We start from the raw sequence: 26,699 nt of genomic DNA, 5'->3' as shown, positions 1-26,699 counted from the left end.
AATATTCATTACACTTGCATAATTAAATAATCAGCAAAGCAACATTTATTCATTAAAGCAGACAAAAATGTGAATTATTTTTATATGATGCCTTATGACATTCTTGAAGAGGAGTCAGTGCGTACTAAAGCATGATTTTAATTAACAATAACAGGAGTACCTTTTCCAAAAGACAATAAAAAAGAGAATGTCAAGATACCACTACATACATCGTGTTCTGTTACAATAGAGGAAACACTAACCTGAATGACATGGTCCACAGTTGTGAACTAGATGCCATCTCTTTACCTATGCAGCTGCATGCTGTGCACAAGCATGCTGCATGGGGTCCCTTACTACTGCTGCTGGCTGGTCATCATTAGTCTTAGTGGCACTGGAACTTGGAGCTACAGTGACAGCATAGGTCATTTCTCTACCAGATTGGTGTGTGATCATGTTATGCAGAATGCAACAAGAGTAAACATCCTGAGTGCAGCAGTTGGATCGTATCCAAGGGTATCCCCAGACTCATCCAGGTACGTACCTGAAATGGCTCTTCAAGAAGCCAAAGAACCTCTTGATGACAAAAAAGGTCATGGACAGGGATATGTTATACATCTCTGCAGCTCCACATGGATTTCTCACTGGTGTCATGAGCCCTGGCTCCAGTGTATATCCATCATTACTTAATAAATATAAAATAAATAGGAGAGCCAACAATGGGGAGAGGAAGGAGTTAAAAAAAAGTTTAGCATACATCAATGCATTTTAATGTGAATAAATACTTGAAATATAGCATAAAAATATTTTTCCACTTACCAGTATGATCACCAATGGGCGTCCTACTATGCAGGAAGAGGTCTTACAGTGACCTAGTGTGCTAAATATCGGAATCATGTGCTCTGCTAGGACGCTCGGCAGAGACATTGGTGATGCACCCACACACATCACATATTACCTGGCAATTGATGGAATGGTAGCTCTTCCTACTGTGCTGCCACTCCCCCTGTGTACCAGAAGGAGCCCTAATTGCAACAAGGGTGCATTCTATCACACTGACTATCTCAGGGAAATGTGCCAGCCCATAAGGCATGCATAGTCCTGCCTTGGTCTCGAGGTGACTCAGGGAATAAATATACTGATCCACATGCCAAAAGTACATCTATCAACTGCTGCAGTGTTCCCAAGGCAGAAGCCTGCAAGATCCCCAATGTGTCCCCATAGCAAGTATAGTGAGGGCTACACCTATCTTGGTATCCACTGGGAGGGGAAGTCCATGCATTCCTCCGGTGCATGTCAGATATACCAGAAGATTCAACCAGGTTTTTATTGGGTAAGTAAAACTGAAGTACAAGACAGTTCTGTCTTACTAGTTTGTAATATGTAAATGAAGCATAAGAAAAGGATTTGAAATCATTATATTAATGTGAAAAAAAGAAAAACATGGCCATGTATAACTGCTGTACTCTTTTTACAATTGTTTTCTGAAATGGGCATAATGAAAATATTTTTATGGCTTTGCAAATGAAAGAAATGCAACTGAAACCATTACAGTTCAAGCTAATGTCAATGTTTTTAACCAATTTCTTCTAATAATTACAGAGGGTATTTTAGTACTGTATTAAACTTATCAAGAATTTTCTTAACGTTGTAATGAGAAATCCTTTGCTTATATTATCACATTCTTTGCCAGCGAGTGGCCGAGCACAGCTGGGCACAAGTGACTCTGGCCCGGCCAAGACAAGCAACTCAGACCCGGAAATAGTAAAGCTAGCGGCAAGTGAAAGCATTTTTGCCGACTGCAACTTTGCTAGATTTGCCGAGGCTTCTCTTTATACAGCACATCTGCTAGCAGCACTGAAAAGTGGAAAATCTGACTACGAGTCACAAAAGGTGTAAAATATACTTCATTGGCATATAAAGATTTATAGCATTCCTCAATTCCATGTCATTATTTGCATTTTTAGACAAGCACATTCAAGATCATCACACTTTGGCATAAAATGGCCTCTATGAATCACAGTTCAGATGCATTCATCCACGAACATTGCAGACAGCCTCAGGGCATTTGAGCAACTGATTACGAATACCCACCATAGACAGCATGACAACAGCAATTAATAATATCCTTTTCATTTTCACGAAAAGGTTGAAAAAATCCCTGCACCACATTAAAATGTTTAATGAATGTAACACAAGTAACATTAAGGAAAAGAACATAATCAACAGTCTCTTTCTTTCTGTTAAGTCTGGTAAAAAAATGTACATTAACTAAGAATCAAAGTGGTAAAGTGATGGAAACTAATAAGGTAACACTTCTATAAGGCAGCATAGATTTATTTCTGTAAGTTTGAAGCATGAAACTAAGCAAGACACTGAGGTGAAGATTCCAAGAAATAACAGTAACAATTTTCACCAAATGTAACTAAGAACACACACATTCCCCAGCCAATTACCATACAGGTTGCAAATTCTTGCTTTGCCAGACAAAGGTAAAACACATTTTGTCCTCGTCTACTGCTACACACAGGAGAGCACATTTAATAAAAATCTATAAATAAATAAATAAAAAAAAACTTCTAAATTGTAAATAAAAGAATTGATATACCGGTTTTAATGACAGTGAGCTGGTTACATCCACATGTACAATGATGACAATTTAAACTCTTATTAACACAAACAGCATTACTGACTTATGATGTCAAACCTATGAATGAAGACAAATGTCATATTTTGAGAGAAACTGCTGCACACTGAATGAATTTTTTGAGCACCAGAACTGTCTATATTTTGTAACGGTACTGCTAAACTATTAATAAATAAATACTAACCTTTTCATGATAGCCACTCATATGACTTGAAAAGTTACAGTGCTTATCCACTAGAAAACAAAATCGTCGCTTTTCTTCCAAAAGAGCTTCCTTACAACCTTCAGCAATAAACTTCTGAATATCAGTCTGACGAGAATTGATAGACTCCAAATACTACAAAGAAAAAAAAGTTAATGCATTTCACATATGTGGTCAGGAAGGCATCTATTTGCATGCCTAAAACTGGTCAATGCTCATGCCAAAACAGAGCGACACAAACATTAGTCAACACTAGAAATACAGTTGTGTATGTAAAAGCCTTAGCTTTATGGGTTACATCTTTCCTAGGATACATAACACCTGGCCAGTCTTCTAGAACCTTGAGCTGCCTTACACAGGAAGCTGGACTACTGATGGCACAATATACTGTGGGAGAAAATTAGCAGTCTGGGAGCCAAAACCTTCAGGACTTTCTTATTAGCATCAAAGAGGGACAGTCCTGATGAAAGGAAAAGCTAGGTGTAAATATAAAGGTCTTTACACTAGCAATAAAATATAAAGAAAGAGGGATAGAGGAAGGGAGTGGCTACTGTACCAGTGATTTGTTTAAACATCTACTGTTATGATAAGTTTAGTAATACAACTGAACTATGTTCTTTCATAAAATCACTGCTGCATTAGACTTAGCTTTATTGTTAGAATGCTAACATTTACACATATTGGGAAAAGGAAGGATGAGGGTCTAGGAGCCCATGGGGAATGGTCCTAGACCTGGAAAAGGAATATAGTTTACAGTGATGTGTAAAAATATGCAGAGGACCAAGCAGCTGCCTCTAGAATGCTTTTAGTGTCTAGCCCTTTCCAAAAAAATCTATAAAAGAAGCCAAAGCTCAGGCAGCATGAGCCTTGACCCTGCCTGTAAGTGTCTTTTTATGGTGGGATTAACAAAATGTAACAGCAAACGACAGCCAAATGGAAATTGTTTTGACAATGGATGACCACTTTTCTTACCTTATTTGAAACAGCTGTTCAGCTTTCCTGATCGATTCAGTTCTATCAAGGATAGTACCAGAGTTGTCTGTGTACATCCAGAATATGAAAAATCCCCTCCCCCTTATTTTTAGGTTCTAGAAAGAAGACAGGGAGATGGATGATGACTCAAAAGTAAACTCTGAAACCACTTTAGGCATAAATGAAGGATTTGTTGTCAATCTGCCCAATGAACAAGTTCAAAGGGAGCCAATGCAAATTTTTCCAAAGCATAATTAAGATTCCCGAGAAAACATTGCCTGTTTTCTAGATGGTTGTCAATGCACAACCCCTTTCAAGAAAAGCTTAACAAGATACTGTACTGAAATAAGAGGATGCACTGGCATACATGCTGAAATGTCTGAGATGAATCTTGATCCAGGAGTATGAAAGGCCACAGGATAAAAAAATACACAAATATTGCAGAACTAGCGTTACAGAACCCTGAAAGGGGCCTGGTTCTTAGTGCAGTACTAACTAGAAAATCATACCCATTTACCAATATATGGTTCCTTAGTAGCAGGTTTCTTTGCCTTCTTTAACATCTGTTGATGTCTTCTGGGGAAAAAAAAGGTGCCCAAAGGGTATCAAAACTGAATCATCCAGGCATCAGTTGTGATAATTTCAGATTGGGGTATAGATCCATTCTTTGAGAAAGCTTATGGTAATTGCCCTTGGCCAATTCCATAAGAAGGAAGAATCAATGTTGCCTGGATCAGAAAGGCATCACAACAAGGATTCTTGGAAAAACCTTTAGAATCTTCAGAATGACCCTGAATATAAGTGAAACAGGTGGAAATGCATACAGGAACATTCCTGTTAAAGGGAATGAAAAAGCATCTGTTTGCCAGGCCTGTTTGCAAGGAATCATGGAGCAGAATTGTTTTAGTTGTCAGTTTTGAAAGGAGGCAAACAGTTCTACATGTGGAGCTCCCCACAAATGAATCAGTTCCTAGAATACACCCTTTTTCAATTTCCATTCATGAAGGTCTGTCCTGGTCCTGCTCAACTGTTTGCCACAGTATTTTGCCCTGATGGAAATGTTGGATGTTTGGAGGGTTAGGCTGCGTTGAATTGCAATCTTCAGCTATGGCAACCAGCCTGCACACAAGGAAGAATCGGTTACCAAATGTTCATGTAATACATGACTGTGCTGTTGTCTGAAATCCATTGAAGAGGCCCTGAAGAGCACAACTCATGGAGAGAGAGATGCTCAAATATTACTGACAACCTCTCATTGACAATTATACTTTTTTTGTCTCCCTTATTTATTCCATAGACCCTGCATTTTTACTGCAATAAACACAGCTCTGCATGCAGAATCTGATGCATCTGTTGTTACAGATTATGCAGGGGTTGTTAGAAAGAAGGGGTGATCTGGCCTCTCCACTAAAGCAGCTCCCTCTTTACAGATTCAAACACTGAAATCTGGAAGGTTAGGGGATGAAGATGTTGGGACCACAACGTTTTCAGGAATCAATAAATCTTTCTTATATGCAGTCTGGCAAAGGAAATCATGAGACTCACTGATGCCATGAACACTTCTTATTGTGGGGGCTCCTGACATCTGGGGCAAGAAAAACTGATGTAATGGCGTTGGCTGCATGTTTTATACCCCTGACGACCTGACGTCATGGAAGAGGCAACAGCATCCGACGCAGAAATCCCAAGACTCTGATATTCGGGCCGACTGAGGGCTACCTGCAGGCAGATAACCCAAGTGTAATGACTGCAACAGTGAAACACGAAGAACATCAAGGAAAAATGTGAATACCCTACAATCTACAATGGGCTAAAGCAGGAGCTAGACACAATACAAAAAATACTTGAAAATGTCTGAAATCTGTGGCAAAAGGAGTGTGATGATAATAAACTTTTAAATGTAGTGTTACCAGAATACTGAGAGGGTGAATGAAAGATAAAAGGGTTTGAAAGGATAATATTTTGCACTCTGGAACTTTCACATACTAGTTAAGAAAGGGGATATCAAGAACTGGTCTCCTTTCTTCTTTAGCACCAGAAAAAAAAAAACTAATAAAAACCTTTTCCTTTCTGATTGAAAGGAGCTGGGTCTATTACTGCCACACACAGCATTTGCTAGACAACAGGACAAAATAGCGATGTTTGATTTAGGAGGTTTGGAGGAAATCCCCAGGAAAGCAAGAAGACTCTCAATGCCACTAGTAGCCCTCTCTTCAGTATGACCTTCAGAAGCAATTTGTCTGTGACAATTTGTTGCAATTGAGGAAAATGATGAACTAGATTCTGGGACAAATTTAAAGGACTGTCATTGTGTGTGTGTGTGTGTGTGTGTGTGTGTGTGTGTGTGTGTGTGTGTGTGTGTGTGCGTGTGTGTGGTGGGAGGGGGGAAGCTATAATGGTCATTATGAAATATTGGACTGTCCTTTTTTCATGGCAGGTCCCAGACGACTTATTTGAATGTCTCTACTACTTTTTTCTTGAAAGTATATTCATTAGAAACTTGCTGAGACTCCTTGTTCAGTATTTTGTAAAAAAACAACCTAAGTTTGAAGAAAAAGGTATTTGTAAACTTGGAAAAGGAGGGCTGAAAAACTGAGTAACAACCTGAATCAGTTCCCCTGTTTAATCAAATTGTTTGAGCACTTGAGCAGCAAAGGGACAAAGCAAAATATTCTTATCCACAGGAGAGTTTAAAATTTCAGCTTTAACATCCACAGGAAATGTTTGTTTATGTACACAAACACGTTCTCCTAACTGAAGCAGATACTGCTGCTGCTTTGGGCACAGTATGTGCAACAATCATATAGCACACTTCTAAGACTGTCTGGCTATCTGGGAAGCAGAAGCAGAAGCAATTAAATCATTCAGAGAGGACTTGTTATTTGAGGAAGGAAAACTGCTGGTAATGTTCCTCATATTCTCCAAAACAGCCTACAAAAATTTTTACCATGTGAGCTTGGCATTTGAGAATTCTAAAAGAGAGAGTGACAGAAGAATAAATTATTTTCACAGATCTGTCAAAGGCTTTCCCTGTCCTTGTCAGAGGGAGAGGGATTATCATTAAGTTACTGCTACAGAGAGATCTGCAACAGAAATAGCAGCAGAACAAGATCTGGGATGAGGAAATAAAAGACTGAGGAACTTTATAAAGTCTATCTGTCAATCAGGTTGATAATTAGGCATTAAGAAAACCATCCTCTAAAGCTGGTAAAAGTGGAGGAACAACGGCTGGTTGAGGAAATTCAACTTGTAATAAATCAAATTATTTTTCTGTTCCCACTACAGCATTGGATTTATTCTAGAAATTGTTTCAGAAAATGAAAATTTCTCTACAGAAGATTCAAAGGAAACACTTTCTTCATAATAAGAATCTGGTACTTGAGCAGAAACAAAAGAGGATGCTCTATCCCAGTCCACTCCTGTTCATCAGGAAGGGAATCTTCAGAAACTGAGGATACTAAAAAGAAATAAACTGTATATTACCAAGACTGAGAATTAAAAATATCAATGATTTCAGAGGTAGTAGCACAGTCAGGGTCGGCCTTTGCAAAATGGCTTCACAGCACCCTCTCCAACAGCACTTGGTGCCCCCCTCCTGGCATATCTATACCATCCAGATTACTGGATAAGCACCCCCTGCTAGAGTGGTGCCCTGGTCAGCCACCTAGTTGGCCTATGCCCAAGGCCAGCTATGAGCACAGTCACACTTTTCTGACATGCAAGAAATAAAATGTTTAGGCATATCAACTGTAAGAATTTTAGCTAACCATAACACTGAAGATTAGGTCCATTATGAACACTTGTCAGTCTGCCTCCATTCCCAAAAAGGTTTGAATTTAAGAGAAGGTTCAAAAGGCCTATACTTTAATTTCTTTCCTGTGGACTTTTAGGAAAATATTTACAAATCTTCAGTTTTTCCAATGCCTTAAGCTTATCCCATAAAATCTGAATTTTATCTTATCCTACACTTTTTAATTAAGGAGATTTTATCAATAAAATACCATCTAATTTTAGTTTTTAAAGACACTCAGCATGGATGATTAACAGGTCATCTAGATCTTCTAATGATAGTCAACTAATCAATCATGGAGTCAAATATTCATGGGTCTTTTAATAATAAAGGACATGATCTCCAAATAGTAAATTAAGAGAAATTATCATGAATTCCAAATACAAATTTACAGAGGTATGGCTTGAAAAAACAGGGATCAAAACAGAAACTTTTAGTAAGACAACAGTCTGAAGGGCGTATTAGAAAATCAATTCTAGACCACGATTTGTGGACTGGCAAATGAAAAGTCTTGTCCACATAGAAGCAAGGATAATAAATCAAAAGTTCTCATTACATCAAGAAAATTGCCTTCAGTTTCAGAAATCTATGTAGATTTAAAGCTATGATTTCAGTCAATCACAGGTAACAACATAATAGCCCCCCTGCCACCATCAAACAGTGGTTTTCTTTTTATAATTTAATGTAGCAATTGAAAATTAACCTAATGTTTATATGGAGAATACAAATTAAAAATTAGCAAAAGAAACTTTATTTAAGGAACCACCACTACCACATAACAATACCTACCCATTGGGTCAGCCCCTTTGTCTATAATTGGATAAGCACAATTTTTTGTTACTAAAATAGCCACTCTCAACACGATTTAAAATTGCTTGTGAGCACAACGTCAATAATTTTAATTCATTTTTTTCTAAATTGCTTTCCTGTGTTCTTCTACAATATGCATCTTTTGAATACATACAGCTGGGATAACCTTATCCAGAAAAAAAAAACAGATAATTTTCTTACAGCTACAGATTCCATAAAGATGATAGATATTATAAAATAGTGATGGCTGCAGATTAGAGTTGAGGAAGAAATTATCCAAGACAGCTGCAAACAGGGTTATTTAAAGTCCAAAACCATGCTACTGAGCAGATGTGTGACCTCTGAACATGAAAAGAGCTCAAAGAAGCTCTGGAAGGAGTTGCATGCATAAAAAGGAAGGCGGTCTGGAGGATGTTCATTTCAAGGAAAGTAACTGTTAAACTGAAGTACCTTCTCTTCTACAGGGTATGTGTGACTGTGTGGAAGTCCACGGAAAAAGCATTTCAATTTGTCCCTACATGTATGTTAAGTATAAAGACAACCTATTTAGATTTAGCTTTGTCTTTGTGGTCTCTGAAAACTTTCTATTTACTACTAGCTAGCTATTTTGCTAAAGTCTAATGTGTAAGTGAATACTGTACCTGACTTGAACTGAAATTGTCAAGGCCCTGTGTACATGGGAACATTGGCATATGAATATGAAAGAATGCTGCACCTGAGTTAAACTGTACTTGCAAAAAACAGTGGCTGTCTTGCACCCCAAGTTTTGTTTTGAAAAAAGAAGCATTTTTCTTTTATTGTATGACATCAGCTGGTGTCAACATTTATTTTTTGTTGCAATATATAAAAATGAAATGGCAGAAGGATCTGAATAAGGAATTAAATGAAATGCCTCCCAACAGATTGTGTGTAGTGCAAATATGACAAAAGAGCTGTAATAACTAGGTTTGCAAAGGTTAATGCTCCCTTTTTCAAACTGATATAATATTGATAAAAGAATACAACAAACTCAAAAAACATAATACTTACTTCCCAATCCCCCCAAACCTAATCTGACCTGAACTAACCAAACAGAATACAACTAAAATCCAAAAACTGTCAATAGGACAAAATCAGCCCATATAAAATATAAAAAAAGACTTCTCCACAGTCTTACGGATACAAGTTCTAGGCTCTCACCATCCAATTTATAAAATATAAACACTGATTACTAGCAAATGACAGATTAGCTGTCAACAAAATGACATTGTAAAATCTGATAACTATTGATTCAGACAGTGTAACTCACAGACAGAAGGTGAACCATAATTAAAGAACAAAGTAAGCAATTTCATCAGACTGTTACCATTCTGATTAGCACTGCATTGATATACAGATCACATTTTAAACAAAAATAACCTAAAAAATATGAACTTAATAAGAGAAATATACTACAAATGTAATTATTTGAAGTTGATCATAATTACCCTTCATTAGCAAATGAAAGACAAAACTAGGTTTAAAATGGCTTTTCAGGGCAGGTCCTGGTTACATATGAAAGATGCAAGATAATGTAAACCATCAGACTGAATGAACTACAAGGGGTCAAATTGGGCATGATTCATATGGCAAAAAATGGTAAAAATTCATCTTTTACAATGTCTTCACTGACCTAGGTTTGTAAAGGTAAATAAAAACAACTTCTGTTCCTTGCTATACTCAGTAACATAACCACTGATCCATAAAACCACATCAAATTTATCTGAAATATGGCATCAGACTCCTGCCGCCTCTTGCAGAGTCTAAATATACATTACAACTGGTCAAACAACAAACATTTTGATATAATTGTAAACAGTGGTTCATAGTCAACTACTAGACAATCAGTCTGCAGATCATTACAAACCTAGCCAATAATTCATATGCAAAAGTTTCTCCAGCCTAAAGGAGTGCAACACAAGGTAAACTAGGACAGAATTTGAAACTGCCCATTTAACTATCTGGGTTTATAGTGAAAGTGGCAATGGTGCTGCTCCACTTGACATGTAGTGGAAGTCTGTTCCATGTAGGGGATATGTTGGGATATGATCCCATCATGCCAATGTGTCTTTACCTGTTGATGAAGTTTTAGTTCCTTTAACTGTCTATCTGAGGAACCATTTGTTCTGCAGTGAACAGGAGATCATAAAGGGTTGGATATTTCATGGCTTGAAAGACTAGACATAGATCCTCACAAAGAGGTTTGTAAGAAACTGTCTAGAGAGAGATAGATGGGGCTGTCAGTCTGTCCTGAAAAGATTTTTGAGGCCTCTAATCTTTTTGTTAGGCCTTTCTGAAGTCTCTCAACTTGAGCTATATTTTTAGACAAATACATTCCAAAAAGGAGCATTACATTCAATAATGGGTCTGATGAGATATAAGTAAAGGGGAATTAAGATTTCTTTGAATCTAGAGTAGATGCCTTTGGAAATTAGATGGGCCAAAGGGTTTTCAAACTTCTGTGCAAACATGATGGTCAAAACATAAGTAATTATCAACAAGAGTGCGAAGATCGCTTACAACAGAGTCTGATTGGAGGGAGGGGGGTATGTGCCATCTACATGATATGGGAATATGTTTTATTTCACAAACGTATATATGCATTTTCACATTTAGAGACCATTGTCTTGCCAGCAATTGTTAATATGGTTTAATGCATGTTGCAGTAATTGGGAGTGAGCACAAGATCAAATAATAAACAATTTACAGTCATCTGCAAACTTGCATAAACTCAGGCAAGTAGCATTGGCATGACGTTCTGATTAAAAGACACAAATAAGAGAGAGCCCAACACTTTTGGAAAAGGCACCTGCAACTCTAACCACATGACAACCAGAGAGCTATTCAGTGCACAACATAAGGATTTATACTCAGATTTAAAAGTCTCTCAACAATGCCTCCAAGGAGAAATGTAATTTATAAGCAATGGTATAGTTCCACTGTACTTGGACCTCATCACACAGACCATAGAGTATAACACCCCCTTTGGTATGCACCTGACCAGGCATATGCTACAACAGCAGCATCCACACAGTTTCCTCACAAAAACAAGACAAGGCGTAAAGAAAGGATTTTATCTGGGAGGGGAAGACTGCAAGAGTCAAGTGGGATAAGCTGATTCTACCAATTAAACAAGACAGTTTGGGTTGAACCAATTTGAAGGGGTATGTCAGAGTTTCACAGTCAAGGCTCCTATACATAGCACAAGCTGAAACCTGCAATTCAAAGTGAAAAGGGATGATGATAAAACAGGGAGGAAGCTCAAGAAAGAAAGAGAGAATATGCAGATGCTTAAGGAAAATAATAACTATGCAGAATATTCATAAAGTGGCAGAAAGTATTCCAAGAACTGAGCCAACATTGGAAGGGAAAAAGGAGAGTCCAGCATACAAAATATTGCATAATAACTATAAGAATCAATCCGAGGAGGTTAGAAAGGATTGGGAAGAGAAACTGGATAAGTAATTCACTAAGAAACAATGGGGTATATATGTATGTCTCCCAAATATTCAACAAAGTCTAGAAGATTTACGATCTTTGTTTGGAAGTGTTTACATAGGTATTTTTATACCCCAAGTAGACTCCAAAGAATTTTTCCTCAAGCAGACAGCAAATGTTGGAGCTGTGATGGGGACGAAAGAGGTACCTGGGAACATATTTTCTTGGAGTGTAACAAGTTGCCACACTTTAAAGATTCCCTGCAGACTACTCTGTCAGAGATACGAGGTGAGGAAACTGGTGTAACTAAGGAAATTATTTTTTGAGCCATGATACAGAATTGGAATTGCCTAGACATAAGGCCAGGCTGAGTCAATTATGGTAGCTGCCAAAAAGCAATTACTAGAAAATGGAACTCAAAGTCTAAGCCAACTTTATTAAACTACTGGAAGTAGGGATCTTTAGAACAGGGTAGGAGAAAATTTCATAGGAAAAAATGGGAATTGTGGGAACAATACACACAGAGGCAGAACAAGGTTTAAAAGAAGGCAGGACAACGTAATGTCTGACCGACAATGACTAGATAGATTAGAAGTGATGTATAATGCTCACAACTAAAATTATGTCAATATGGCTTGTTTTCATTTACATAGCTATATGACTGCCTATGTCATACATGATAATTTAATAAAGATATGTTCTGTTAAAAAAAAAAAAAAGAGAGAGAGAGAAACAAGGAGGAAATGCACCCTACATGCACCACCTGAAAGCCCTACCCTGTACTTGGTCGTCTACAGAAAGCTGAGAAGGGATCTATACTTGGCCTATAAAACATCCATTGATCCTGCTCCGATGGATATGTTGCATATTTGCAAAACAGGTATCAGAAACCAATCTAGGGACCTAAACTTAATCTACATCATAAATACGACATGTTGGAGGGACAGGTATGTGTCTCAGTATTTTTACCCTGGAACAAACTTCCCCATTCAAGTGAAGCAGAGCTCTTCCCTAGCCCAATTCAAGTGTAACTTGGACTAGTAGATTGGGAATTTGAAATTTACCCTGGTCTGGTACCTATGGCTCTAGTACACAGAGGCAACCTGTAAATATTTTACCACCCATGCCCAAGCCTACATATACCCCATAAAATAATCCTAGGGTATTAAAATTTGTCACATATATTTGGAAAGCATAGCTTGGCCTGGTAATCGCGTATGAACCTAAAAGTGTAAATGCCTTGGTCAAGACATGTTGTACATACTGCATTTAAAAAATGAATGGGGTTGACATTATGGTTAAGGTGCTTGCATGCAAACAAGTTACAGGGTTTGATTCTCATCTTTGGGAAGCATGGCGAGGCTTAAAAAGGCCCCTGGGGTCATTGGTCTAGTAATGAACTATGAACAAGAGGCAGGGACTGGCATAACAGTTAAGGCACTTACGTCACAGAAACAGGGTACAAGGTTTGATTCTAACCTTTGAAGAAAACTGGACAGGCTTAAAATGGCCCACAATGGCAACTAGCCAAGTACATATCTACGTATCTATGTACTAGTATCTATTGCTTCAGTGACTTTCTCAAAGAAATTAATAAAGTTAAAGAGGCAGGGCAGATCTGAACTTATAAGAATCCAGGGTTAAGAGACTGTCAATGTCTAGATTAATGAGGTCTGAGATAATATGTTCCACAGCTTTACATATATGGCTGCTGATGCTAACAGGCCTGTGGTTACCAAGGTCCAAGGTCAAGTCACCTTTGTGAAATGGCATTACAATGGCTGTCTTCCAGGCTTCAGGAATGTAACCAGCGCAGAGAAGCTTAGACTAACGAATTTAAATAATGTTCAGGTACACCATACTTGGTACTGATAATCAGGCAATGATATACGGGCCCATGTATGAAGTGTTCTTAATTTTTGAGAAGGCTGAGATGATTTGTTCCATAGTAATGAAAGTGGGCAGATGGAAGTGTTGAATAGTCAAAACTGTGGATGGAGTAAAAGTTGCATTAAGTTTTTTGGCTACGGCATAACTATTTCCTTTGGTGCTCCAGAAATTGCTGGACATTATTTAACTTTCTGACATTACAGAAAGATTTGAAGTTATCATTGGTTTTAGTGGATATTTTAAGTTCATATTCAGCTTTGTGCTTCCTAATAACTCTTATAATCTCTTTGCTACTTTACTTAAGTGTGCTCTTAAGCTAGGTAGAATGAGACTTCTTGTGAGTATTAAATTATTTCTTTCTCTTGTTAGATTATTTACATTTACAGGTATTTCACCATAAAGGTTATTTTTTAAATTTCATTAAATGTGGTGCAGAAAGAAACTGCATTGTCAATACAACTATTTAAATAGGAGCAGAAGTCAAAGGCATAGGCACTGACTTTGGCAATGGGATCCATATGAAGAGGATTACAATGGAATTTAAGTAATCAAATACCTTTAGAAGGTTTGCTTTTGAGAAGTCCCAAAATACAGGGAAATACCACTGGTTTTAAAGGAAAATGTCACTGATTTATTGCCCGATTTAGCAAAGGATGGTGATACATACTGAGGTGTGAAAACAGTAGCTATATTTGAGAGGACAAAATCAAGGGTATTGAAGCCACTTATAGGGTGGTTAACTATCTGTACAAGGAATTAATATTTATGATGTCAAGGAAGCATTTGGCGTACAAAAGGCAGTAGAAGTCAGCCAGTTTATTGATGAGAGAGTTGAAACCACCTAGTAGAAAGGTATTGGTTTTTTTTGGGGATTTAAGCTAAAGTGTTAAGATAGTTATCAAACTCAGAATGATATGTACATTGTGTTCTACAGCTCACCATTAAGTGGCTGTACGTCACAGATACTGTATAAGCAGCACTTTTGAAAGGAAGAGAAAATACACAGTAAGGGAATACCTTTAAAAAATAATAAAAATTATTTTTAACATTAATCATAATGATACCGGGTCTATATGAGATAATCGAACTTACAAAAGTTCGAGTGCCATATGGTCGACACCATATGATCGAAATTTTGAAAGTTTGAACATTTTAACGGAGATCTCCATACAGAGCGGAATGGGAAGAGGTCTCTTTTCTGCACTGTAGTGCGATCTCGGAACTGGTATATTTAAAGAGCGTGGGGTGTGGGGGTGCACCTGCTTAAAATGTCCAGGTATGTTATTTGTGTAGTTTATTTTTTTTTATTAGATGTACAAAGTTTTAAAAGTTCGATCACATGGGGTCGACCATAGTCGAACTTTTGAAAGTTCGATTATCTAATATAGATCCTTGACACCACACTGGTAAAAAACATGATCAGACTTCTTTGATGACCAAACAAAATGGTGAGAAGCAATCACTGCAGAAAAATAAAATAAAAACACATTCTTATTGATAGCTGCAAGACAGAAAATGCTGAACTACATTTCAAATAGAATAAACAAATACATTGTTCTAACTCTGAAACACCTATCAGGCATACAAGGACAAAAGTAAAAGATTCACTGTTAGTGTGCTATAAGGAGATTACTACTCCTCTGGGGTGTGACAGTACACTCAAAAGCATCAAAAAGAGCTCATGATACCAACTAAAGGCACACTGAAGTGGCACACTCAATATAATCATCAAGTTGTTCATCAAATCACAAACGCAAAAGAATAAATTTGGTAACAAGTGTAAACACAAATAGTTTCAACTGTTTCAAAAAGGACTGACATACAGCACTGGAGTGGACATGTTTAAAAAGAAAAGAAAATAGCTTACAAATTCAAGCAATACTGGATATAATTTGTGACCTTAAATAACATGAATGAATTAATCCAGACATCTTCAATAGCCTGATATACTCACATTAATATAAGTTACAACAGAAGCGGTTAATAACAGTTTAGACAACACCATATGCAGAAAATAGAGAAAAAAATCACTGGAGATCACAATCAAACATACTACAGTAAAAAAAAATTAAATCGGTAAACAAAAAAGACTACAGTCAAACATGCTACACTTCTAACATCTCAAACTGAGTTGAAAGAAAAGAAAAGTCTGAATAACCTGAAGGTTCATCCACTGAGGAAGCAATCTGCTTGTTGTCATCCTTGTAGCAGAGCTGGATAACATACATGGAACTTATTTTTTTACTAACAGTAATTTACAAAGGGTAGCAGTTGGTGATGTTATTTGACTACTTCCAACAAATATAGTAAAATGAAAACCTTGTTACTAGTTGATTTATAATCTTTTTTTTCTTTTTTGGCCTAATAATCTGTGTTACATCTTTAAAAAAATTAAGTATTCTAACCCTCTGTTAAGTCTAAAAAAATTATGAAATTCAGCAGAAACATGTCAAGCAAAAGAAGTAGATGACATTCTAAGGAAATGATGGTCTCACCTAATCAGAAGCAGATCCTTTATTAAGGAGTGATCAATAATATCTACAAAAATACCGAGTAGTTTATATCAAAAATATTTATTAGGTTATTTGTCACGTCAGGCTTCAAATCAAATTTTTCTTGCAGATTTTTATATTTTATGTTTTTATTTTGCTGATATTTATCTTCTAAAGTACATATTCTTTCCTAAGAAATCTCAATTTTAATGGCATTTAAAAAACAAATTTCAAATTTTCTGTAAGTAGTTTAGTAGCAGTCTTCTTCATGGGAATAACATTTTTGGAAGTCTTGGAGAGAAAGAGCCTCTGTCTTAGATTTCTGTTGTTCATAGTTTGTTCTGTTCTGCAGGATGAGCAACTTCTTTAGTTATCTAATCACTTTTAATATGTCTAGGCTTACTGACGATTTCCTGTGTCACAGGTCAGGATTGCTTAGACTTTGGAAGAAGCTGTCCCAATTTATTCCAACATCACATCTTTCTATGCATGTAGCTAAAGGTAAGTTTGAGAGTAAAAAAAAAGTACAAAACTGCAATTCATGGACCATCAAAGAGAAAACACAAAAATGACAATTTAAAAATGCATCACATTTTTCAAAACATGCCAAAGATTTTTTTATGAGAACACAAGAAAAAACACCTTAAAGAAATGCCTCAATCTTGTAAAGCTCATACTGGATGCATTTACACATAGAATCCTGAGGTTCATAAATGCATGTGTTAAGTAATTTCTCTTGAATTCATCTTTCTTCACTGAATCTTTAAAGGGATAGTCCCAGAGATGTTTTGTTTTGATTCTGGTCTTTGTTTACATTTTCAGTCTGGCTTTCTGAGCATGTCCCAGCTTTGGCTGGGGGAGATGGGGAGGTGTGCTTACAGGAAGTTCAAAGTTCTTGGTCAAATTCCATCTCAAATTGCAGTTGTACTCACAACAGCTCTCAATGAGTCATTCATTAGTTTCACCTGTGCTTTTTATCCTAAGAGAAAAGTAGCCTTTCAGTAATTTTATTACCTCATTTGTTATTACCTTGCAGGAAAGCATATGAGTAATGCAAAGCTAAAACATTGGTTAATAAGAGTTTTCTGTTCATTTCATTTCATATTTTATTTTGTGCTGATTTCTGAATGCTAGCCAAGTGCTATGATATACACAACTGTCACTTGCTCTGTAGAAAGCATCAATACGATGCAAGTTTCAAACAGTAAGAGAAGCAGTCATCTTTTTTCATGTTTTGTTTTTTGATCTCTGAATACTAGTCAACTGTAACTGTTTTCTGACCTGTTGTGAAAAAAAAACAGTGTGAGGCAAGCAAAAGAATCATTTTAAGCAATGAAGTCCAAAACTTACTGTCACAATGGGGACTATACAATACAGCAACCTCTGATAGTTTCACATACTAATTCTGAGATTGCTTTACTACAGAGTAAGGGGAATGTGTCAAGAAACTGCTAATATGGGGGGATGAAGATGGCGAGCAGTTAACAACACTATTTTTTTTAGCTCAGCTTCATTTTAATATCTCCAACAGGATTTTTACTAAAAAAACTCAAATAGAACATTTCAAAACTTGATGGATTTATAGCTGAACATCTGCGGAAAGATTTACTATAAAAATAACAAGTTTGAAACTCTTAACTGCTTTTTCCTTTTAAGAAAACTAGAAAGAAGTAACTGTCTCAGAATGAGCCACTCTAAGCCCAGTGTAGAGGACAGTACAATAAAAAAAGACATACAGTTTATACTAAGTAACATCAATGAGTTATCTGCAAGGATAGATACATTAGAAAACAAAATGGACAATTTCAAAGAGGAAAGTAAAAAACAAACTGAAGTGCTGAGTGAATCTCACACAGCAATCATTACATATCAAGAGTATAGAAGAGGCAACGTCTGATTTTGATGGACGATTACTTGAAAATGAGAATGACACTGAGTTTCTTCTGAAACAAAATGACTTATTCAGGGGGAAAAGTAAAAGACTTACAAGACAGATCAAGAAGGAATAACATCAGGATTTATGGGATTCCTGAAAAAGAAGAGGGAAACAGTATGATTCAATTCCTTAATACCTGGCTGCCTAAAACTTTAAACCTGCTTGAAACTTTTTCCTTTGGCATCGAAAGGGCACATAGATCACTTTCTAACTCCTACTAAAAAAAAAAAAACATTCACCAAGGTCAGTGATCGTTAAGAATTTTCTCAAGTCAAGATAAGGATTTAGTCTTAAAAGCTGCATGGGCTAATTATCCAGTTAAAATAAAAGAAAATACTATAAGACTTGATGATGACTACTTAACATTAGTGATGTCAAAGAGAAAAGCATGTGTGCCACTTGTTAAAAGCTTAAAGAAAAACAATATTAAATCACAGATCTTGTTTCCAGCAAAAATAAGGATTCACCTTCTAGAAGGAAAGAAGATTTTTAACACCTTGGAAGATGCAATGGACTTTATTCAGAAAAACAAAATCCTAGAACAAACAGAAGAAAGGGACTGGAAACTATCAACTTCTTTGAAGAGAAAGCAACAAGAGATGGTTGGTTAATAACAGATAAAAACAGTAAAAAACTGAAGGACAAATGAAAATCAATGTACTTCATAGTAATGAATTCTTACTGATTTAAAGAAGTGCTTGAATACTTATGAACAGGTGCTGAAAATTACTTTTTACAAGATAAATCATTTATTTCTTTATTTCCCTACCTCAAATGGTTACTAGTTTCCTTTTTAAAATGTTAGAGTTGATTCTTTTAGGTATATATGAAATTGAAGCCACTTATTTTCGTTTAGCATTTAAAAGATTAAAATATTCATTTTATTAAAAGTTAATCATTATTATGATGAAACTTATGTTAGGTGGCACACTTTCTGATGCCTTAGCATAGTTGTATTAACATACTATTATATTTAATACAAGATGCAACAAATGACACTACGGAGGCATGTTAACATTCTGGGTTCTTAAAATGGTCCAGTAGTGTGCTACTGATAGTATACCTGACATGCAATAGCAACCAGGAAAGACTTGCTATGGTATAAAAAATGGTTTACTACTGGCATGTCAAAACTGCATTGGTCGACTGTTTAAAATGTCGACTCCAAATGTGGAATTCGGCATGCCGAAAAGTAAACCATTTCGAAAATGATGACATCGACAACCATGGTTCAATGTAGTGTAGTCAACTGATTTGGGTTCAACATTCTGCTCACTTGGAAACTGAAAGTCGACCATTTGCCGGTTGACTGATGCAGTTTCGAAGTCTTAATTGTAAAATATGAAAAATATAGGTTTTTACATATATAAAAGCTATTATTTGAATGATATCAAATAATTGTAATAACATTCACACTTTTGTGTGTGATCCAGGTTTAACTTATAACTGTCATTCTTTTAATGCAAGTTTTGTATCCTAATTTTCCTTTAAAAAATGACAGTCTGCCTTATTTTAAGCATCTCATGCAAACAGTGTGTACTGAATCATTAAATGTTATTTTTTTTAAATATAATATCTTTTTAGTGGTTAAAATACTTCAAATTGTTTTTAGTGGTTTAGAGGGGTTTGAGGGATTGATGTGTAATGTAGAGTTGGCTTGGATTCACTTGCGAGCATTCTTATGTGAATTGTAACTGATGAACTTTTCATTTTAAAGCCCTTAGCATGAAAACCAGCTTGAAACAAGTCATGAGCACTTTTGTGATGTTGTGAGAGTTCTGAAAATTCTAATAACTGTCCAGGTTACTTCTTCCTGGCTAAAAGTAAATAACCAAAATATTTTGAAATACATGCTAAGATGTCAAAGAATACAAGTTAAATAATAAGCAAAAAGCAGTGATCTGCATTCTAAACCACTGTCAGTTATTACATAGTCCTGAATGCCTGCAGTATATCAAAAGGTTAGTTTATACACTAGCCTATAGAAATACATTTCTGATAAAAAATTAGGATTGTGTTTCTCTTTTACTGTCTCTTTTTAGTGATAACAAAACTTAATATTTCAGAACAATTTATTATTGAAAGTTTGAATCTTAAAAGGGAAGAGTGACAAGCTGGTATATTAGTAAAACAAGAGAATGGGACAAAGAATTGAATAACTACAACCCAAAATGGATGCACTAAAGTTAAATCTAATTATCAGTCTGTCTGAACTTAAATACTTAAATACAAAATATGCTGAAATTCTAAATCATAAAATTTCAATAAACCTGGAAAAACTGAAACTTTAGGCACATTCAGTAAACCCTTTAAGCTTGCAACAACTTGCTCTTAGGTCAAAGAAAATGAATAAAATAATTATATCAAAGAAATTATAATGCATATAAATAAAAAAGAAAACCAGATATTAAATGTATTCTTGAGAGCTTTAAAATATTTTATGAAAATATAAATAATGTAAATAACCTAGTTAATAATGACATAGTTGAAACTTTTCTAAGGGAAAATATAAATAAAAAAAAACAAGTGAACAAATAAAAAAATGATAGACTAATCACTTTAACAGAAATAAAAGATCAAATAAAAAAGTTAAATAATAAGGCTCTGGTCTTAGATGGCCTTACACCAGAACTACGTAAAATACTACCAAATGATGCAGTTAAAATACTGAATAAGGTATATAGAGAAAAACAAGTGCTGAAGTCCCCCATCATGGAAATATTCCCTTCCATCACCTATTTTAAAATAAGATAAGGATCCTACAAAGTGTCCATCGTACAGACCCATTTCACTTTTAAATGTGGACTATAAGATGTTCATGCCCATTTTAGCTAACAAAATTAATCTACTTATGCCTAAACTAACAACTATCAAACTTTGTTTAGTTTAAATAGGCAAGTACAGGATAATATAATAAGAATACACACATTAACAGACCATGCAAGTAAAAATAAAAAAATAACTTTCTATCATTAGTCTTGATTTAGATAAGGCTTTTGACTCAGTTAATTGGTTGTACATGCTTAAAACACTTAAAGCATATAATTTCTCACCTGAGCTAACTGCATTAATTTCCAAGTTATTGGACCGTTGTGTTTATGTTATAATGGGTTCTGTTTTTTCTAATTCCTTTAAATTACAAAAAGATACAAAACAAGGCTGTCCATTATCACCTTTACTTCTTGCATTAGCTATAGAACTCTTTGCTAATAGTATTAGATACAATAAGAACATTAACGGTATCAAAATAAAGGAAGATTTCAAACTAAAGATTCAACTCTTTGCAGATGATAATTTACTAACAATAAGAAATATAGAGAATTTATTAGAACATATAATTAGTTCATGGAATCAGTTTGAAGAAATCTCAAACTTAAGATTTAATCATACCAAAACAAGTACATTATCAATTAATAAAAAAATAAAAAAAAAACATGCAAAAAGAAATTCTAACTTCAATTGGCGTTTCCTTTGATTGGCACAGTAAAGTTTGGGATAATGGTGGAATAGGATTCCCTAATATTCAACTGTATGCTACTTCAACAATTGTAAAATTATAGCGTTGTGGATAAATTCATCTTATGATTCAAAATGAAAACAAATACATCAAAAAATATTATTAGTAAATAATAAATATAACGGAACCATTCATAAACAAATGGTGCCTAATAAAATTTGGTTATTACAAGACTTTTGGTTAAATGGAATTACACCCTCTTCTCACATTCCCTATTTAAAATAATTTCCTCTTTCTAAAAGTTCACATATTCTAAGCATTGTATTAAAGACTTAATATTTTCTACGTTTCCAATTGCATATACAAATGACTGCTTAGAAACTTATAATGTCAACAAAATGCTAGTACTGAAACAGCAAAGCAACAATTTATTGGCATCAATTCTTACATGGTACTGATATATATATATATATATATATATATATATATATATATATATGATCACAGAAAGTTACTAGGCTATTGGCCCTGAGCCCCTTACAAGCCTAGCCAAGAATTCAGCCCATATTCTGGCAAGTCAGCACCCGATGCCCCTGTCCAGTAGGTACACAGGTGGAATCCCAGGGGTGTATTTTCTGTTCCCCATCCAGTTATTTAGGTTGCACATAAAAAAGGTTAATGAGGTATTCTGATTGACGTGGAGAGGGAGTCTATTCCACAAAAGGTGGAGTCTCTGGGACACAAATCTGTCCCACCAAGTCCCACTGATGTCACAGACCAGGTTGAGGGCGTGTGCGTGGGTTACTCGAGTGGAGCTTGACTTGTGGACATGCAGCAGTCCCATCAAGGCAGGGTCTGAGATTGCTTTATATGCCACACAGAGGCCTCTGAGGAGTCTGTATGAGACAGAGTAGAGGGACAGGGCCTTTAGCCTATCTGTGTAGGGTAGATATTTAAGGTCCTGGAGTCTCCTGGTAAGGAACCTCTGTGTTCTCTCCAGCTGCTGCATGTGCTTTGTGAGGTACATGCCAAAAGGGGTACTGTACTAAATAATGAGTCTTAAAATGGAAGAACACATTGAATGTTATAACCTCTTTGTCCCCGGATAAGATACCTTTACTAATGAAGTGGGCCATGTAGAAAGCTTTCCCTACAATGGAGGCAATATGGTGGTCAAAAGTCAGTTTGCTATAAACCTGTGCCCGACTCTCTCAAGACTGATGTCTTGTTTAGAACCTTGGTGCTTAGGACCTTATTATTAATGTGATAATCTGTGGGGATGTCACTCTCTCCAAATGGGATGCTGATGCATTTTTGGCATTCAGTTTGAGGCCATGTTTCTGGCACCTTTCATTTGTTTGGCTGAGACCCTCTTGGAGGATGTCCATATCAGTAGGGGAATTGAGGACACTGCCCACCTTGCAGTCATCTGCAAACCTGGTCAGCCATAGCCCACTGGTTTTGGCCTACACCTCAGAAAAGTATACCCCAAACAGAGGCCCCAAGACTGATCTCTGGGGAACACCGCTCATTACCGGTCTACTGCTTGAAGTGGCTTACCCTATTTTGACTAGGTGGGTTCTTATCAGTGAGCTAGTTTGCTACCCATCTGGGAACATACATATTGATGCCTAGCTGAGAGAGTTTATCTATTATACCAGAGTGGGGCATAGTATCGAAGGGTTTGGCCAGGTCAAAGTAAGTGGTGTGCACTGTCTTCCCCTCATCCTTAGCTTTGGTGACAGTCTCAAAGAAGTTGACCAGATTTAACAGGCATGAACTCCCCTTGATGAAAACCAAACTGTGTGGGATCAAGTGTTTGGAAGTTGCCAATGTCCTTGTTAATGAGGTCCATGGTAATCTCCTCCATGGCATTGCAGATCAGGCTAGTTAGGCTGATGGGTATATAATTTCCTGGATCAGTGGACACTCCACCTTTGTGCAAAGGGAGAACAGTGGTGGTCATCCATTCACCTGTGATGAAGCCAGTACTCAGGCTTTGGTTGAATAGGGTGCCTAATGGTGCTGCAAGTTCTTGCCTTAGTTAATGTAGGATGCAGTCTGGGGTGTTATCGGGGTGCATGGTGGCTGTATTTTTTTTGCTTTTGAGAGGGTGGTGATGACTTGTTCCCTAGAGATAAGGGGAGGGGGGGCAGGTGCTGGAGATGTCCTGATGTACTGATGTGGGGGACAGAGGAGTGAAGTTTTCAATGAACCTGTCTGCCAGTAGGTTGGCTATATCTACGGCGTATGTGTATGTGGTATCCCTGACCACCAGTTCTGAGCAGATTTGAGTGTTTCCTTTGAGATTGCGGACATATGTGAAGAAGGCCTTATGACTGTCATTAGTAGATGTAGCCAGTTTGAATTCAAAGTTTGCTTTGGATGATTTCACTAGTGCTCTTATTTTCTTGTTTAGGCTAAGGAGAGATTGCTTCCAATTAGGCACCCGTTCCTTCTTGCTCCTGGACAGTAATTGTTTCCTTTTATTATAGAGTTTATTTATTGCAGATGTTCACCAGACAGGTATACTCTTCCTTGAGAAGGATGATTTTGTCCCGTCAGGAATGCCTGATTCCATGCAGCTACATAAATGCTTGTAGAGTACTTTGGTGTAGGTTTGGACATATGTGCCAGTTTCTATGGAGGGGGCTGTAAATCTGTTCATTCCTTCCCTCAGGAGGTTGTATCAGCTTTGGAGAAGTTTTGTTTGATCCTAGCTGAGGGGTGGGGGTCGGGGGAGATGGTGACTTCAAAAACGACTGCTTTGTGGTTGGATCTTACCAAGAAGGATGATACTGTAGGGATGCTGCAGTGGTTACTCATGTTGGTTAATACCAAGTCCAAAATATTCCTCAGCTCTTGGGGTGTCGATCGGCTAGTCCAAGGCTTTTGCACTGACGAAATCAAGGAATCTCTGGGCATTTGTGTTTTGACATGAGTAGTTCTTCTAATCTATGGTTGGATAGTTAAAGTTGCCCAGGATCAGGGTAAAGGCTTGACTCTTGATAGATTTGAAGAGGTCTAGATAGGTGGAGTGGCCATCTTGAGTCAAAATTGGGATCTGTAGTTAGCTATGATTTGAATAGGTGTCTTGTCAATTGTTAACTGCACCTGGAGTGTCTCCTGTGTGTCATACTGTTTGACCAGCCTGGAGGTGTGCATGTCTTTTATATATATTGCAAATCCACCTCCTTTTGTTTTCGCCCACAGTTTGGGGTCTGAATGTATGATAGGATGAGCAACCTGGTATAGCTTGGTGTGCTCTCAGGAGCTTTGAACCAGGTTTCTGTGACTGCACAAATGTCAGCATCTTCCCGGCTTAAGAATGCTTGCAATGAGTGCAGTTTCATGTTTAGACTTCTAGCGTTTAGCAGCATGACTTTTAATTTGCATTTTGATACAATTTTCATGTTGGTAGATTTGACCTCATGGCATTGCCTAAAAAAGGTACTATGAGGTAGGCAAGAGCCTTTGGTAGAAGTTTGAATCCCAAGGGAAACAGATGCAGGCCATCTCTAGCAAAGCATCATGGTCTGTCGAGCATATCTGCCCAGGCTGTCAGGTACTGGATCCCCCTGGAATGACACCAGAAACTAAGCCAATTGTTAAAGTCAATCATTTTCTGTTTGTACTGAGGCATCATTCTGAGTGATGCTAGAATGCTGCTTAAGGCTAGGGACATATCTGCCTGGGACACACATTCAGTGAGCTCAATCATGTCTCTCTTTATATAGTCCAGGGAGGTACATCACAAGTCGTTCATGCAAACATGGACTATGACAGAGTCATAACAGTACCTGTTGTTGAGAGACTTGAGTGCGTGTGTGATATGGCAGATTCTGGCACCTTACAAACAACTAACCGTGACTTTCTCCTTATACAGCCTGGTGAGAGACACATCTCTGTGTCTAACAATGGAGTCTCCTATGACTAATATGCTGGGTTTATGGTTAGGCCTTAAAGAGGTTGAGAGACACTGGTGTGCGGATTATGCATGGTATGTGGGGTGGAGGGTTGTGGAGTTTGCATGTGTTTTTGCCTCTGAGGTCTCTTTTATTTGGGTTTGTTTTTGTTGAGAACCTCCACATATATGGGTGTGTGTTGTGTACTTGTGAGTGGTGTTTGAGGTGTAGTGATTGTGTTGACAACCTTCTCAGTGCCAGATACACTGGCTTGTGAGGGAAAGAGCATAGAGTCTAGCTTCTTCGCTCACAAATTGTTTTCCTAGGTGGTAATAGTAGATAGTTGTCCATGTACATGAGGCAGTTGCTACACTGTCTCAGGATGCCCACATTACCCAGGCTGGCAGGAGAAACCGTAGGAAATTGTCCATGCATATTTGTCAGAACCTGAGGGAGAGAGGTCAGAGAGATCTAAGGGGTAGGCCTAAAGACAACGTGCTTAAACCAAAACTAAGAGGCTTAGAATAACACTTAAAATTTGAACAGGCTAAAAACAAGCAGTAATAAATGCAGCAGAGAAGATGCAATTGAACACTTTAGAGAAAAAGTAGCAGAAAAAACAAGATGAAGTAATAGAGTAGGAGGAAGAAACACAAATACTGTAAAAACAACTGAATAAAGTTTTTTTTTAGTAAAGTGTAAAGGGAGGAAGGAGGAACAGAAGATAATTCAAGGTTAAGAAACTAAGGGGGTTGGCCTTCTCAAATGTTCTCTCTGTATTAGGTAGAAAGAGCTAATGACACTGGACAGGGAAAAGTGTCCCAAATCAAATTTACAGCAAGGGCGGGCAACTGCAAAACCACAAAGTTTAAGAACAAGACAATAGGGAGAGAGTGTGGGAAACTATGCTACAGCTACTAGCTACACTACTTTAGGCAGAAAATACTACAGAAATGTTTATCATAGCAGAAATAACAGCAGTAAGACATTAAAAGTTTTAAACAGAAAAGGAGCAAGGAGACTCTACAGAATGCTTTTAACTGCAAACAAATCAGTTATATGATCTACTCCTTGGCATGAAATCAGAGCAAACAAACAGATGCTTAACAAATGGAGAACATTTCCAGTTTATACCTTTCACACAGTGAAACTAGCTAAAAAGC

The 26,699-nt window shown here is 36.9% G+C and overlaps 1 protein-coding gene across 1 annotated transcript in view; it reads right to left on the bottom strand.

Annotated features, from left to right (window-relative positions):
- BAIAP2L1 (BAR/IMD domain containing adaptor protein 2 like 1) overlaps positions 1-26,699 on the bottom strand; it is an 815,478-nt gene that overhangs the window by 464,129 nt on the left and 324,650 nt on the right. The window contains exon 7 of the mRNA XM_044089700.1: positions 2,811-2,963. Within this exon, the coding sequence (XP_043945635.1) occupies positions 2,811-2,963 (153 nt within the window). The remainder of the gene's footprint in view (positions 1-2,810; positions 2,964-26,699) is intronic.

The sequence above is a fragment of the Protopterus annectens genome, chromosome 12.part0 (assembly GCF_019279795.1).
Source record: "Protopterus annectens isolate FY-2018-M chromosome 12.part0, PAN1.0, whole genome shotgun sequence".
In the NCBI taxonomy this organism is placed as follows: Eukaryota; Metazoa; Chordata; order Ceratodontiformes; family Protopteridae; genus Protopterus; species Protopterus annectens.
This window is presented reverse-complemented; position numbering and strand designations above follow the sequence as displayed.